Below are 17,728 nucleotides of genomic sequence, written 5' to 3' on the forward strand. Positions count from 1 at the left end.
TACCCAGTGGTGTAAATAACTGACATGTCCAAAAGGGGACTGTTCATACACATTTTAACGGGCCAAGTTGAAGAGCTACTGTCCGTTATTGTTTGTGCAAATAATATGCTGATTCATGTTCCCTTGCATTTTGCAACTATGAGGTCCATTGTTAGTCTGGCTTTCGCCAGACCAAGCTCAATCTTTTAAGAAATCGAAAAGGAATCGCCGGCAAATCAGGCTCAGTTCACCCAGCCTAGTCCATGGTAGGCGCCCGATAGAAATATGTTTAATTTTGCGATTGAGATATCCACGCACTGGCGCCCCCCCTGCAACGTGTTCGCCCCCGGTTTCAGAGCTATTCTAAATGCATAGAGGGAGTTATGACAAAACCGTGACTGTTAACAAACTATAAGCTATATAAGGTAGGCCCTATGCTAGGCCTATTAAACAACATAAATTGTCACTAGGCTATGCTGGCGACCCAAATAAAATCTCCTTTGGGAACCAATGGCTTACAGTATCAAGCGGACTTAAGCTGCCACCTCTTGGCGAAAAGTTAATAGTTTTGCATATCAGTAGTAATACATTTCACGCAGCTGTGTGAATCACGGAAAGCGACACTTCTAAATGGAACACAACCCACTGTACAGTAGCTCAAGGTCTGTGGCTAAAGCAGCCATAATGAAAGCGTTATCATTGTTTGAATACTTCACACACACGTGTTTTTTAACCGCATAGACTACTACTACCAAGCTGGAATCAAAGCACATCGACTCCCCTCTCACACCCTAAACACGCACTTCGAACAAACAAAACGCGTCTCAGTCTCACGGTATAGCCATAGGCAAAACTGTATTGGACCGGTGTAACGTTGGTACTAAATCATCCATCGCAAAGAATGATTTTTGTAGCACGCGCAACAAATATGTGTAGGTACAGCCCTGCCCTGGATACATCTCTCAACGTGCGCTCTAAAACATTTGGTTAAATGGAGATGTAGATCACGGGTGCGTTAATAAATCTACATTGCGGCGAGTCGACACAAATTATTCACTTTGACGAATTTATGTAGTTTCAGTCCTAGTTACTTTACTTTGAGCCATGCTCTTCCTTACTCGAATCACCTTTGAAAAAATGGAGGATTGAAGTAGCCGATATGGGTGTTTGGGAATGAACGTTGACTCAGATGCTTTTGAGCTAAATCCCAGCCTGGTGTTCAGGATGCATCATAGACAGGTTATCTTTCAGGTAGCCTATATTTTCCATTAGAAAACAATCACGTAGCGAACGTGTTGTGGCTAACTCACTTAGCTCCTGTTAGTAGCCTAGGTTATGGTCATAAGCAGATGACAGTCGAAAGATGCAATTAGTGCTGTTATCAATTTTCTTGGTAGCCTATAACCGCATTTATGGTTTTCTACAAATACATCAATAATCAAATTGGCCTCCATCACTCAACCAATGCTAACGGTAACATTAATTTACCTACTCTAGGCTATTGATAACTTAAGATTAACGTAGCCTACCTGCAGTAAAAACCAAGCATGTCCGATAAACATTCTCAGATTTATTTCGGCTTCAAGAAGAAATGGGAATTACATGTCATGCAGAAATCATCCTACCCTTATTAGACGTTCTCTGCGGTAAACTACAGTTTTGTCCTTGTAGGAAGCATCGTGTCTTTCCAACCCACTTTAGATTAACTTCCAACAAAATTACGTCTCACTGCAACGATGCGCCATCTGGTGGACAAACGACTATGTGACGCCAATACTGGAAATGCAGCCAAATTATTATGATGAATATTTGGTTTTCCTTCAATCCTACTGAATTTGTAATTATGTATCGGCCGTTGTTATTGCCAATACTGATGGTATATGCATGCCTGTGTGTGTGTGTGTGTATATATGTGTGCACCACCATCTACAGGCCAATGAGTGTACAGTCACTAAATGTACACATAACTTAATTTTTTTAGGACCCCCCCCCCCCCCCCATGGATGAAATTCTACGAAACTTGGCATACCCCCAGAGAATGTCAGGTTAATCATACACATACAATTTGGTGCAGTTCTGAACATCTTAACTGAAGAGAGGGGCAATTAAAGCAGAATGATATTGCATTTTCATTTTTTACCGGGGGGGTGCAAATCACAAATGAGTGATTATGGGCTAGTTTGATGTGGGCCCTTGAAACCAACATACCATAAAAATGTCTTCATCCTCAGTGCCACGGTTCAGGTAGTTATTTACCTGGGGGCCCAGCGCAGGGGGGGAGTGGCCCCCAGGGACCAAACAAAATTTTTCCGTAAAAGTCTAGTGGGGCTACATACCCACCAAATTTCATGTGCCCCGGTGGTTCGGTGTCCCGGGTATCGTTGACCAAAAATTCAGAAAGTAGATGACGGGGGAAAAAAAAAAAAAAACTTCCCTATATCCCTATATGACCGCTTCGCTAGCGGCGGTCATAATTATACCTATAAGGAAACCAGGGAAAGGTCCAACAGTTCCAGAAAGCTATAGACTGATTGCTTTGACCTCTCAAATGGGGAAAACTATGGAAAGGATGGTCAATGATAGAATGGTATACTACCTGGAGACTAGAGGTCTGAACAAAAATAATCAGAGTGGGTTTAGAAGAGAAAGAGGAACAATGGATCCTATGGTGTGTTTGGAGTATGATGTAAGCAGAGCTCAGACAGTATCAGAGCTCAGACAAATAAAGAGACCGTATTAGTGGTGTTCTTTGATATTGAAAAGGCTTATGATATGCTGTGAAAGAAGGGACTGCTTATCAAGTTAAAACTAATATTATTCAAGTGTTCCTCCATGGATGTTTGAAGACGTAGCAATAGATTTAGCATTATTGGAAAGGGAGAGTGGAGTTACTATTGATAATTGTGCATTTGAAATATATGTCAGAGAAGTATGTAAATAATATTCATGTGTACACAGATCCATCAAAAACTAGCAGAGCGGTACAAAATATGACCGCTGCCCAGTCCAGCACATTTTTTCCACAAAAATAAGTCAAGCTGAAAGGCATATATGATTCTAACTGTCTCACTGAATTGCATTATGCACACTCAATTCTCACTGGTATCTGCTAGACAACAAGTACCAAAACATGATTAGTTCATAGATTTCACATGTAAAATACATTTTATACAACCCCACCCCCATCTTGCCTGTTCATAATTCTGAGAAATTCTTGAATTGTGTGCATGTACATGTTTATGTACGTGTGTGGGTGGGTGTGTGTGTGTGTGTGTGTGTGTGCGTGCATGTGCTTGTGTGTGTGCCTGCGTATGTGCCTGTGTGTGTGCATGTGCATGCATGTGTACATATGTCTACTGTGTGAGTATGTGTCATACGTATGATTACTGTGAATGTATGTGTGTGCGTGTGTATCTGTTTATGCACATTTGTGCATATGGAATGGGTTAACATGACCCCTGGAGGCAAACATACGCAAAAAATGGGTCATCTTAGGCCCTACGGTTTTCAAGATATTCACAGAAAACTCACGTTCACGAAACTTGGCATGCATTCGTAGGGTGTCATAATGATCCTACACTTTCAATTTCGTGCAGTTTTGACCATGTCAGCCAGAGTAATTGTGATTAAAACACCTATTTTTTTTTTTTTTTTTACTAGGTGGCGCTATACATGAAATAAGTGGTAATGGGATGGGTTGACATGGCCCCTTAAGACCAACATACCAAAAAAAGGTGGTCCTCCTAGGCCCTACGGTTCTCGAGATGTTCACAGAAAACTGTCTCCGGCCACCTACAGGCCAGTTGGTGTACAGTAACATAAATTAATTTATTGTGTGGCCCCCCATGAACGGAACTCCACGAAACGTGGCGTGCATTCAGAGGGTGTCATAATGATCCTACACTTCCAATTTCGTGCAGTTTTGACTATGTTAGGTCACAGATACCTGCGATTACAACACCTCATTTTTACTTTTTTGTGTTTAACTAGGTGGCGCTATACATGAAATGAGTGGTTATGGAATGGGTTGACATGGCCCTTTGAGATCAACATACTAAAAAAAAAAATGGTTCTCCTAAACCCTACGGTTCTCGAGATATTCACAGAAAACTCTGTCTGCCCTACCCTCCTTTCGGGGAGTCCAGTCCAGCGGGGGGGCTACAGATCAAAACGATGGTTCCATGCTATCCATGTGGGGCTACATGCCCACCAAGTTTTGTGTACCCCGGTCTTTCAGTGTCCCGGGAATCTGGAATCTGGAAATTTGGCCACACTGCGGTCATAATAAATGTGTGCACTTTACTTGCACAATATTTGCTTTGTTTTGTGTACAATTGTATTACTGTTAATTGTGTGATGACCTATTACTATTAAATATTCCCTCTTGACTAATGTGTTGTCCCTTTCATCTACTCATTGTTTATTGTGCCGGGTTTGGTCAATCATTTCATGAGGAACATGGGCTGTTGTAAAATTGTGCTGTGGCTCCTTTAAGATATATCCTTGCAGTCTTGATGCGAACAGAACAGAGTTTATTGAATAGCCTAAGTCACCTTAGCCTTTCTTAAAGGTTGTATCAGTGATGGCGGGGTAACGTCACTTCTGTTGACGTTCAAACAAAACAGAGAGCTAGCTCGCAACTCCCTTTCGTGCAATTTAAACTCACCTGAACGCGCATCTCGTCAGTTATTGGTTGGAACACATTTGCTTTTGAGTAGTTGGCAACAGTTGTTGTTAGCAATTGTTTTTGTGTGCAGACCTCAGAGCCTAGGCTGCCTACAGTTTTTTTTGGCGGCCTGCTTATGGGGCGGGCAGCTAGCGGATCATTAGGAAAGATTAGATGAATGTGATCATTTATGTTTGGCCTGCAATCGCTAATACAACCTTTAAGACTAAAAAAGTTTACGTTTATTAATGTTGTAGGCTATACAGTGTGTGCGGCATCAGCAATTAATCCCCTAGCCAAGCCCTTGTTCATTTGCTAATCACCTGGCTGAGGAAAACGGGAGTTATCCCCAAAGTTATTAGGGTAAATAAATAGCCTATTTGACAGCTTCATGCTTAATGACGAAATTGTTTAATTAGAAACGGATCCATAAGCATTATTTTGTTGTGCATTATTCAACATGTCGTTTTAGTTTAGGCTATAGAAATATTAAAAACTAGTAACTACTATTGAGTTGCTTTAACCGCTTTTGAATTGAAACCTGTAGGCCTACCTGTATTCTATGACAGTTGTGTTGCGTTCAGTCCAAGATGGCGGAGCTACAGCTCGGTTATGGGTGCGTTTGTTGCAATGGAACGTTCTATTGAGTTTCGCCTCGTGTTACTTCTATACTCTTTGGTACGGAGTTTCAGTACATCCAGCACTAGCATCAGGTAACGATCAAGTAGCTTTGTAGCCTGACATCAAGGGCGTAGGTTTGGTCTCTGCTTTGGTGGGGACATATACAACCGAGGGGAAAAATGTCTCTGCACAAAGTTACAAACAGCCACGATAGTAACAATTGTCTAGTGACAAGCTTTTTGTTGTAAACAAAATCAACCAAAGCGTGCTCAGGTCACATAACTGAATAGGCACCGTTGCCCATCTGTCCATCATTGTATTAAACCCGCCCAGACGATTGGAATGGTCCGCACAATTCTCAAGTTTTCATATAGGCTTGTCAAAGTCCAGACCGACCATCATGCCCTGGAGGGCAAGGTAGGATGTCATCGCTAACTTCACCTGTGGAAGGTTGGGATAGCGGGGAGTGGGCAGTCGTGTTTTATGGGGCACAAAGACCCCACATGCCCTCATCTCCTCCCACTCCTGATTGTTTTCTCTTTTGCAGTTTTTAAATCCACACTGAACACTTGAAGGAACCAACATAATTTGGCATAAGCAGGCAAGATTATGGTGACTATTACGGCCTGACAACAACACTATCATAGTAGCATCATTCACATTAAAATGATGTAGACTACTGCTAACAGTCAATTAGGTTGTATACACATTGACAAATAAAAATCGTTAAAACAAATGTAAGCACTGACATTATTTATTCTCAGTAGTATAAAATGTGACATCAGTTTTATTTGTAATTAGAGTATTACACATTTGAATAATATTAGTGAATTGCTAACTCTAAATATTGCTAAATATAAAGTGTACAGAGTGTAGTCAGTCACACTAAGTATGGCTTAAAGTAGCAGAACCTGAAGATACAGGAGCCCCCGAGACATTGTACACATCTGAAATAGAAAAAGAAAACTCAACTTAGTGGCTGAACCATGCAAAGAAATGTATAGGCTTGTCCTGAAGCACAAATGATAGTGGAATGAAGAATTATCAACAATTAACTTTCAGAAGTGTTTTTAACATGGTATATTTTACTTTGTTAAGTCAATGCACTTACTTCTCCTTTTAATCCTTCTAAAGAAATCAAGTGCATTTGATGAGGATGTCCCAACATTTGTGCTCTGATGAATGAAATGATAGATGAGATTGCAAGTAAAGCGAAGCAGAATAAAATGGAGAGCATCTACACAACAAAATGATGTGTAGATGCTCTCCTTAGACAGGATTTTCATTCCTTTTTACCACATTCAAAATTATGCAGCGTAACATGGAATCAATAAAACGATCAATTAATTGGTATGCATAAACAAAAAACACTACCAGCTTTAAAACATATGACTGATATGATAATTGATCAATGACTCAGTGAATCAAATTGAATATAGACAATTACTCACCCTTGTACCACCTGAGGTAGAGAGTTGTATTTCTACTAAAGCGGACTTGATCTGTGTAGAAAAGAGTTAAAAATGAGAAGTTTGATATAAAAATATGCCTGTATACCTTATGTTAAGTGAATATAACAAAAATATTTTATGAAACAAAAATGCACCTTGCCATCCAACAGAGTTCCAAACACCAAAATAAAAAACCCCTGAAAAAGAATGAAAGGTTACTTCAAGTTAACAATACAATGCGAAAATAATATTTTGCTCATGGGTTTATTTGATGGAACTTTAAAGTAACTTACAATCTAAGTCTAAAGTAAATGTTGCATTTAAATCATAATAATCATCGTCATAAGGTACCTGTAAAGAATTCAAAACTGCAAAAACAACATGCAGTCCTACTGCTTCAGGTGCAATCACGAGGCCTATGCCAAATCCCCAGGTAAGTCCAAAGAGGGGGGTTAAGATGATGACACATCTTGCAATGACCTCTAGGGCATTTTTTTCATCAATCTGTTTTGTGTTTCCAACACCCCTTATCAACATTTTGTAGAGAACAACAATCATCACTAGAAGGTTTATGGCCACAATGGTCAATGCTGGAATCACAAAAGCCAGAAGTGCTTTAGTCTCATTCCAGTTGAGCCAGCAGATTTGGTTCTCTCGGATGTAACCTCCACCTCCGGCAGTTGCAGCAACAGTTACCACGGCGATTATGAGGGGGGCACCATAGCCAAGGCTGAATGCAATTGCCAACATTGTTGACCTCTTCATCTGTGAGAGAACCATGACAGTGCGATAAAAAAGTAGCAGAGCAGACACCAACATCCAGAAGAACAACGCTAAGTAAAAGAAATGGATGAAAAAGGTTGCTGCTGTACATGGTCCAACAGCTGTTGATTCAGAGTCTGCGATAGCTGCCCCTATAATAAACCAGATATCAGCGATCAGAAGTGACACAGCAACATTCACCACACAGACATGCCGCATATAAGCCGTGTCATTTCTGGTCATGCTCTTCCATACGACTCCTTCAATGATCAGACATATGATCAAGCTGGCAAGGGATATACCCACACCAATGTATGTGATGAAATCCAGCAACAATTTTATGCCAGGAGGAATAGACGGTGACATTAGAATTGAGAAGGATGTTGTGTGGTTGCATTCACAAGTGACAGTGTTATTCTTGAACGATATGAGCTCACATCCAAATGAATCCCATCCACCAAATCCATCAAAAAGCTCAAAGTTCCAAAAGACACACTGAGGATCTCCTAGTGTTTCATTAATAAGGTCAAAGCTTAGCGAGATGTTGTTGATTGTGTCATTCACTTGCACTAGAACAACAGCTCCATTGATGAAGTTGGATAAACTGCTATCATTGTCACTACTATTCCTGGCTGGTAGGACATTATTTAGGGTAGAGAATGTGATGGTTGTAATTGTAAAGTTCCCCTCCTCAGGGATGAAGATTGCAGCAGATGAATCTGCTCCTAGTGTCCCACTGAATGAGCTGTTGACAAGAGTTTGGCGTAGCTGGATAATCTCTGTTCCTGTTTCGAAAGACGTATCCCCTTCCAGGGATCCTGATATATCTTCAACAGAACCCAAAAAAGATGCACTGACATTCCTTGTTGCATTGCCGTTATTTATACGACTCCAGGCATTGATGGTAGAATTGGACACAATGACAGATGAGGTGTTGAGGAAATCCTGGAAAGTAAAATAAAAGGTAGTTCAGCCAGATCTACTTTAATCATTCACCATCATCATTTGTATTAAGCGGCAACACTTGCTTTGCCGTTTCGTGTCCTTATCTCCCTCCTCCCTCTGAGTAACGACGTGAACAACGCACATCACACACTCACCAACCAATCCTGAACAGTCTATTCAGAAGAGAATGTGACGCCTAGGTGTAGACGAGAAGAAGTAAACTTTCAGTTCAGTGGTAGCATTATTGTCTATTGGTAGCATAGGCTAGTGTTGTTCAGCATTGAGCTAGGTTGGAAGCTGTTCCGATTTGCAAATAGGCTAAAATAAATCAATTGATGTACCCTATTTAGGCAAGAATTCAAAACTACCTTCACCCCTGTTTTCACATGCAAATATACAACATGGGGCAATTAAAAGTTTTTTAAGGAACTGTGAGTGCTGTCCTTTTCTTTATATCCAGTAATTTACAGGTAAGGATCCAGCACCCAGTGTACAATTCTCAGGAGGTGCATGTTTTTCAATGGATTTACATTTCACATGCAAATATAAAATGACATGCAAATATAAGATAGAAACCACCTGTGAATAACCAAGAATGTTTTAATGCAGATATTAGCAGGGATTGGACTGGTATGATGAGCCTAGCCTATGGTATGAGCCTAGCATACTGCATCGTACTGGTATGATTTAAAACATCACAGTACAGGGTGAAAGTGAGAATTCATTAATTATTTTCATTCAAATGTGGCCTGTAGCATAATGTTCTAAACAGTGACTACGCCACTCCCGGTTAGAAGGGTGGGAGAGCCCTATACCATACACCTAGGTAAATTCCCCAGCAAGTTCTCTAAGAGAATAAACTGATCAGGGTACAGCTGTCATGTATTCAAATTCTTATTTATTTCACAAAGTTGTTTTTATACACAAGGAAGACAATGGGCTATAAATCGCCACTAGTAAGGGTAATCTTCAGTTCAGTTTGCCTATGAGTTCAAATAATAGGCGAGTGCAGACGCATGTAGGCTATACTCATACAGAATACAGAAGGCAGCAGCAGAACTACAGTTACACCCCACTAATGATCAGCGGGCAACCTGTAGAGAGAGTCACAAGTTTTAAATACCTTGGTGTCCACATTACTGAAGACTTAACATGGACTGTTAACACTCAATATGTTCAGACAACGACTCTACTTCCTTCGTCAGCTAAGGAAATTCAAAGTTTATACATCCATCATGAAGGCCTTCTACACTTCAGCGGTTGAGAGTGTTCTAACTGGTAGCATCATCACCTGGTATGGGAACTCCACAGTTAGAGATTGTAGTACTCTGCAGAGAGTAGTGCGCTCAGCTGAACGTACTATAAGAACTCAACTCCCTGCTCTACAAGATATCTATTCCAGAAGAGTACTCCTAAGAGCCCAAAAGATTCTGAAGGACTCTTCTCATCCTAATAATGGATTATTCCTACCGCTGAAATCAAGAAGACGCCTATGTAGTCACGCCAGAACTGAGAGACTCAGAGAAGTTTTTATCCCCAGGCCATCCGAACTCTGAACTCACACTATACTGACTTTGCACAGATTCACTCCTCAGCACTCTCAAACATTTCCCAACTCTGAACTCACACTATACTGACTTTGCACTCATTCACTCCTCAGCACTCATGACCCCCCCCCCCCCACACACACACACACACCTACAAGACTTTTAGCACTTTTACATCCCTCTCCCTATGCTACAGACCTTTTATTTATTTTTTTTATTTCATCACACGTCAAAACACACACACACATACACACATATCTGACTTTCTCCAACTTTTGCTCCTTTTTTACAATCTCCATAGAACTTTTTATTTATTATTTTTGATTTCTCCTCCATCTATCTACCCATGTCCTTGATTGCCTAGCCTTTCTGCCCCCCCCCCCTCCCTACATCCACAGGACATTGTCTTCAGGATCTTCTCCAACACACATCCTCTACATACTTACAGCACACTGCCCCCACCTACCCACACACACACACACACACACACAGTCACTGCTCCACTCCCCTTCCGCCCACACACACATCTTCACTGTCATCACTCACATACATCATACATACAGTACGCTGCAATAGTAAGTCCCTTCACCATACTTGCAGTACACTCCCCAACATACTTACAGCACACTGACCCCCCCCCCAATACACAGCACATTGTCTCATGAGGAAGCTTCTCCAACACACATATTGCACACTGCCCTCTCCCCACATACACAGCACACTATCCCATCTCCCCTGTCATCCCCCCAACACACACACCAAGACCCCTGGCAGTTGGGGTAGCCCCTTGAGCCGTGGATCTGCCCAAGGTTTCTTCCTTGGTAAGGGAGTTTTTCCTTGCCCCTGTTGCTCTTAGGTGCTCCTTGTTGGTGCCCCCTGCCCAATCCCAATCCTCCCCCACCTTTCTTATGCAGCCCTTGCCACTTAATCTACTAAACCCCTTCTACTGCACTTTTTACCCCCCCCCCCCCCCCCATAAATGCACAAATAGGCTGACACCAGACATAATTTCACTGCATTTCTTACTTCCAGTAACCATATGCATGTGACAATAAACTTCCTTGTATCCTTGTATCCTTGTACTCAGCTAGTCACACACAGGTTTTAGTAAAGCAAGTACTAGTGGAATCGTGCAAGCAGATTCCTTCAGATGTGCTGACTGTCAAAATACCGATGAGCTGATGTTGTGCTGCTGGAATGACAGATGTCATTTTCATTGGTTTAAAGGATGTTATGCCTAAAACACACCCATGACTGATTAAGAAACATAAGAATCCTTTTAAAAAAAAGGCCGGCCTCTGATCACAAAATTACACTGTTTAATTATGTGGACTGGACACCTTAAATGTCTTTAAACTTTGCGTCTCTGACCAGGTGTTTCAGAACGCTAAAATAGAGCCCTTAAGGCCCATTCACACCAAGAATGATAACTATAACCATAATGATAAAAGCGTTCACACTGAACAATGATAAACAAAATCTCTCCTTGTGTTAATGAATGTGACGGCTAAAATTTGATGGGTTCTGATTGGCTATTAGCTTTTTATCGTTATTAAAATCGCTCTGAAAGTGATCCCCAATGATATTGTTCTTCATGTCGTTATCGTTATAGTTTATGTGTGAATGTTGTCATTCATATTAACGAGAACGATATTTGTTTATAGTTATTGTTGTGAATGGGCCTTTAAGTGATACATTACAGTGTACATACCTGTATAATTTCCCCACTGATTGTTAAGGCCCGTGAAACGTTTCCAACATTACTCAGGGTATTTACGATGCTTTCAATATTTGCTGTTGAGTTGGTTATCCGTTCTTCATTTTCTGCTGTAACGCGACTTAATCTGTCCACAAACTCTAGTAGGGTTTCTGCTGTCAAAAACTAAGAAAATGCATTAGAGATAGTAGTACATACAGATTGTTAATATTTTACACAACCTCTTAGGTAACAAAGGTAAAAAAGTATAACTTAAAGGTAAATCCTCTTTAAACTTTTCTTCCTGAGTCTAAATATTGACATGCCATTGCGGATGCCATACATTAGCAATCATGAAAGTTGTCTACTATCTTGTCATATGTTAGGTGGCAGAACAGCCTATCACATTATACAGAATCATAATCCATATGGCCACATATTAAAAAAGTCTGCATATATTGCTGCTTGCACGCTGCAAGTTGCATAAATTCTGATTACTTTTGGCAAATGAAAATAACAGTTTGATGAACCACTTGATATTGGGCAATTCCATGGAAAATTCCATTTTTTGTAACATCCATAATGCCAATAAAATGTGATGGTATGGTATGATGTGAATGATTACATGAAATTTGAGCATTTGCTATTTTTGGCTGAAGAATGTAAATGAGAAAAAATGCACAAAAAATGAATGTTATCATTCACATCATACAAATGCCAAGGCATTTCACTGGCATTATAGATGTGACAATTTTCCGTGGAATTGCCCCATTTCAGATTAGACTACATTTAAGGCTGAGGGTCATCATCTGTCAGGACATCTGGCATTTCTGCATGCATGTAATGTGATTTTTTAAAACAGGCGTTTGTTGTCAACAACAAAAAGATTAAACTGAAGTTTGGGAGCAGGGGGTAGCCTACAGACTTCTGGGTATCTAGTACTGACTGACCAGCTGCTGGGTATCTTGTCGGGTGATGGGCCAGCTAAAATGGTAGAGGGCGGTTTAGGTTACTATACAACCCCACCCACTGGACTGATGCATCATATTCCTCTGTCAGGGTATATAAAAACAAATACTAAAGTGGAATGTTGTACTGTAATGGTTGCCTAAATCCATGGCACCAATCACCTATTGTTGATTCTAGCCTACTTGGCAAAACTCTGCTGATTAAACAGCAATGATAAATGTATCTGCCCCTGTACCTTACAGCGTTTGTGGCTTTTCCCTTTTATTATGCGTTAAATAAGGCCACATGTTACAATGTTACCTCTGATTCCTCTTCCAGTTCTTTGATCACAAACAAAACACAATTGTCTTCTATTATCTTCCAATCAGTTCCTTGACATTCTGCTGTGATACTACCAACTTCATCATCTTTACAGTTCCCTTCAGCCACCTGGCTAACATTTCCAGCCCCAAAGCTCTCATTGGAACAATCAAACTCTAAAAGTTAGAAAAGAGCTTATTTAATTGCATGTTTAAGTGTATGAACATGGGTTTGTATGATATTATTTTGAATTAAATACATAATTAATGACAGGGAGAAGCCATACCTTTGTTTTCAAAAGTTATGGTTATACGTCTTGAACTGTAATCAAAGCTCTGCAAATTTGCATTTTTTAATTTGCAGTTGAATACAACATTTCCTGAATTGCCACCGCAGTTCTGTATAATGTAGGAATATGTGCAATCCTCCACTGATGCTAAACCAGTTACCAGAAAGCAGCATTAGCTTGAAAGGTCTTTTTTTACAAGATTAAGCAACAGTAATGAAGACAAAAAAGTATATATGACTAATTTGTGATCAATGTTTTATGTGTAAAATCTCACCTTGGTCTTGGAGATAGCTGTCGACATCATCCACTTTCACCATCTCAACCCCATAGTCTGGGCTTGAACAACACTGTAAGGTCACTTTTTGCCCCACCTCACACTGAAAACCTTTGTCCTGACTTGTCTGAATGATTGGAAATGGTTTTATGCGATCAATGGTTTCCCACCGTATAAATGGCACTGAGTTTTTTGTTGATACACACTCATAGCGTCCTGTGGAAATAACAGCAATTTTGCGATGGAAAAGATTTACCATAAGGGACATAGACATGACTAGTTTGGCCAGATAAAAATATATTTGACTGCAATGATGAATAAGTCATACATTTATATGTTGTTTTGTTTGTTTACCCTGCTGTTGGCACATGATGCTTACTTATATTAGACCCATATTAGACTTTGAATTGAGTGAACTATTTCATACTCTCCTAGAACTATAGGGAAATGCTTTTATGTCTAATAAACCATTTGACTATTCTTTGACTAAATAGGTCTAGCATTATATATTTTTTTTATAGTTGGCCTGTGCCGCCTTGGAAAATGCTGAAATTACTAATTCACTCATATCTTTGCCTTAAAATCGAAGCACAGTTGTTACATTACCATTGCAGAATGCAGAAGTATGAGTTGTCTAGCATAGAAAAAATGTAAAATGCTGTTGCCCTCTGAAAAACTATGGGACAGACAAATATGCTAGCTTTCTAGGGAAACAGGAAAAGGTACCACTTACAGTAAAAGGTACCAGTCCACTTACAGAAAACTCTCATTGACCCAGCAACTCACCATTATCAGCTGGATTAACATTTGTTATACTGAATATTTCACCAGAAGCACCAGAAAGTGTCTGCCCATTGAATCTCCATTCAGTTATTGTTCCATTGCAGTTAAGCACCATTTGCTCCCCAGGAAAAAGAGAGCCTGTGCTACCACTCAAATTTCGTCTTTCTAAGAGAGGAAAAAGAGGAAAATTTGAGCCTTTTTTGGTGTAAAAAGTGATTGTTCTTAGAATATTACTGTAGGAAACAGAATGTTCTTACCAGTTTGAGCAAAGGGGTTGTCAGGAAATTTATAATTTTTTGCTTTTAGGTTATTTATGATGCCAATGCTTGCATCCAGAAAAATGATTCTTGGATTCGATAACTGAAGAGAAAAATCTGCAATAATGCTACCTGATCTGTGAAGATAGATTAAATGAAAGATATGACCAACATTATTGCAGTGATAAAACAGAGCACACAATAATAGACATCAACATATAAACAACAAAACATCTTACCTAAAACCTCTGACATTAGCTGAGTTGACCTTGTAACCTGGTAATTTATCAGAATTGTCTTCTACCTGTGATGAAAATTACATTTAGTCACGTAGCAGATATTTTGCTAAAGAAACATTTTTGAAACACTGGACAATTATTTTTCTTTTGTTTGTACTATTTTTTCATTATATATGAAAAATGTGTACTATTTGGTAATTAATTATAATAATAATAATAATAATAATATGCCTATACAATTTTACTTACTGCATTTTCAATATCTGTTTTATATCTGTTGTATATCTGACTTGTTGGGTCATTGAAGCGGAAATCATAGTTACTCTGAATTGTCAAAGACAAATTGATGGTAGAAACTGCAGACGTTAAAGAAAAGAGTTGGACACAGCAACATTAGTAACACAATACCAATAACGTCTGTGGGAAAACTCTATAATATAATATGACAGAGAAGCTCAGAAAATTATAATTTACTACACTTCAAAGCCTATACTCTTATTTATTGTTTTCAACGTCTTTACATAAATCAGTAAAATTGGAACAATGTCTGTGACCATACACTTGGTGGTTACTTTATTAGGAAATCTGAGTTAAAATGAATGCAGTCTTGTATTCCAGTCTTTCAATAAATCTTTGCTTCATGAAGGTTATAATCTGTATTTGTTTAAACTACTTTAGAGAGCTGTAGATTCAGTTGTGGTAATTTTGAAAGCTACAGTTTGTGATGCTGCAGAACTTGTGCTATTAATTTGATCACTTTGTATCAATAAATGAAGCTAGGCTAAGCTAATAAATTCAGTCTGGTCTTGCTCCATTGACAAGCTTCTACGCCCATATGAAAACTCTGCGACCAATCAAATTGTCGTCTGGGCGGGATAGATGATGGATAGATGAGCAATGGAGCCTAGTCATTCACATGACCTGAGCGCACTTAGGTTGATTTTGTTCACAACAAAGAGGCTGTCGCTAGAGAAGCTAAATGTTTAGATGTCGCTATTGCATCTGTTGTACAAGATATTGACAGTGCAATAACTTTAAAAAACTGAAAAAAGTGATTAAGGCATTTGTCGAGAAGAAGGATGTTTTTCCTGTTCTCCCTACAGGATTAATGGTAGGCTATTTCGTTGCCTACGATCTGCTGAATTTGACAAAAATCGAACCAACTATAAGAACAGTGACATTGGTTTCACATTAAGATACAAGAGATGCCTACTAGCCATTTCAGTGGCTGAGTAGTGCAGTTCTTTGTATGTGTAATTCTCATACAACACTACACAAAAGAAAATGTGACATTATCTTATCTTTCACATACAAGTTCCTGGTGGCGGTGCTTGTTCTGTTGATTGTGGTGGTGGTGGTGGTGGTGGTGTATGTCGTGTTGACTCCTGCGTTGGCAGTGTTGATTTTGGTTTTGATGGTGTTGACAGTGTTGATGGTGCCATTGTTGTTGTGACAATGTTGTTGGTGCCAGGAGTCATTGTTGACAATGGTGAACGGGTGGTTGTTGAACCTTGCATGATTATTATAGAAGGAAAAACAGAATTACTTTGAATAATTACTCATACTAAGATAGAAAACTCATATGATGTAGGAGTATTCATTGTGTATAATTGGGCAGTAAACATTCATGACAATACAGCATCTTGAGAATTAAGAAATATTCTTGTCATGAGCTCTCTCTCTGCCTGGTAACACGTGCTGATTGAAGTCTGATGACCTCCACCTGTTCCTGCTCTGCTCTGCCTCACCCTCGTTACCTACCAGCTGCACTGCATTCACCACTCATCATGCCCTCTATATAAAGCCTTGCTTTTCAGTCCACACTTGTCAGATCGTCTGCAACCAGCACCAGTTACCTGCCTGTTTTTGAAAACGCCTCTGACTCTTTGCCTGTGATCCCGGACCCGCTCGACTACTTCTGTGTTCTCCAGCCCCGGTAATCTTGACCTGCCTTCCGTCCCTCTTCTACGAATACCGCCTAGTCCTTGACTGTACTGCTGCTTCGTTTCAATTGCTGTTGTGTGTGTGTTTCCCCCAGGACTTCCCGGATCATCCAGCTCCTGCCATCGCTGTTCGGCTACTGGGGGAACACACACACGCAGACTCTTGGAACTCCTGTACCCCCCCCGGAACCCCTGAAACCCCCAACCCTTAAATAAACTTTTGAACGTGACGCTTTTGTGGTCCTCGTCCTGTTTGGTGTCTGACAATTCTAGTTGTTATTGACAACAATTCGGACAACATGTGAGACATCTGTTTGTTGGTTATTATTTCAGATGCTATAATGCATTTTGTTTATATTTATGGTTCTTGGCAGACACTTATGTCCAAAGCAATTTACAAAAACATGAATAAACCTGACATTAACAATAAAAGTAACACTTTACAGCAAAATCATATGGGCTAAACAAGAACAATTATTAATAGACTAAATAGAATAAACAGACTAATAACAATAACCATGAACCTATAAAAACTGTGATTCTGTAGGGAGAATTTGTTAGAAATAAAGTAAACAGAGAAGTATTAAGACAAGTTTTAATGATCCCAAAATTAGCACATTGAATGACCTATGTGTATGAATTGCGCTATATAAATAAACTAACCTCTAATTTTTGGGGGGAAAAATACTGAATTTATTGAGTAAATAACTATTTTAAGAGGGACTATGCATGTGGTACATGATAATTGACACAGAGAGTTTTTACACACCCAAACCCACACTTGAGGGAAAAAAAGGTTACACACTGAAATAAAAAAAAAAGCTAGATACCTATGCATGGATTGCTGGTGTCAATGGGCAAAGATGTGTTTCTTGGAGTGTATCCTCTCCAGCAAGAACAGTTGTAGCTGCCAATGGTGTTGGCACAGGTGGAGTTCAGACCACATGGATCAAAGTCGCATTCGTTTACATCTATCAACAGCAGAAAAAAGGACAAACATTGGGAAA

At 39.7% G+C, this 17,728-nt stretch overlaps 1 protein-coding gene across 2 annotated transcripts in view; it reads right to left on the reverse strand.

Moving 5' to 3' along the window:
• Positions 1-6,004: 6,004 nt before the first annotated feature.
• The window catches only part of LOC121712343 (adhesion G protein-coupled receptor F5-like), a 46,199-nt gene continuing 34,475 nt past the window's right edge, over positions 6,005-17,728 (reverse strand). For both annotated transcript variants that reach the window (XM_042096542.1, XM_042096541.1), the window contains exons 28-42: positions 17,552-17,692; positions 16,091-16,288; positions 15,028-15,134; positions 14,779-14,843; positions 14,540-14,676; positions 14,286-14,447; positions 13,500-13,715; positions 13,223-13,372; positions 12,937-13,112; positions 11,683-11,853; positions 7,069-8,424; positions 6,873-6,914; positions 6,718-6,768; positions 6,378-6,441; positions 6,005-6,213 (exon numbers count right to left, since the gene is read on the reverse strand). In XM_042096542.1, coding sequence (XP_041952476.1) covers positions 6,152-6,213; positions 6,378-6,441; positions 6,718-6,768; positions 6,873-6,914; positions 7,069-8,424; positions 11,683-11,853; positions 12,937-13,112; positions 13,223-13,372; positions 13,500-13,715; positions 14,286-14,447; positions 14,540-14,676; positions 14,779-14,843; positions 15,028-15,134; positions 16,091-16,288; positions 17,552-17,692 — 3,098 coding nt within the window. In that variant the 3' untranslated portion in view covers positions 6,005-6,151. The remainder of the gene's footprint in view (positions 6,214-6,377; positions 6,442-6,717; positions 6,769-6,872; positions 6,915-7,068; positions 8,425-11,682; positions 11,854-12,936; positions 13,113-13,222; positions 13,373-13,499; positions 13,716-14,285; positions 14,448-14,539; positions 14,677-14,778; positions 14,844-15,027; positions 15,135-16,090; positions 16,289-17,551; positions 17,693-17,728) is intronic.

This window comes from Alosa sapidissima, chromosome 6 (genome assembly GCF_018492685.1).
Source record: "Alosa sapidissima isolate fAloSap1 chromosome 6, fAloSap1.pri, whole genome shotgun sequence".
Lineage (NCBI taxonomy): Eukaryota > Metazoa > Chordata > Actinopteri > Clupeiformes > Clupeidae > Alosa > Alosa sapidissima.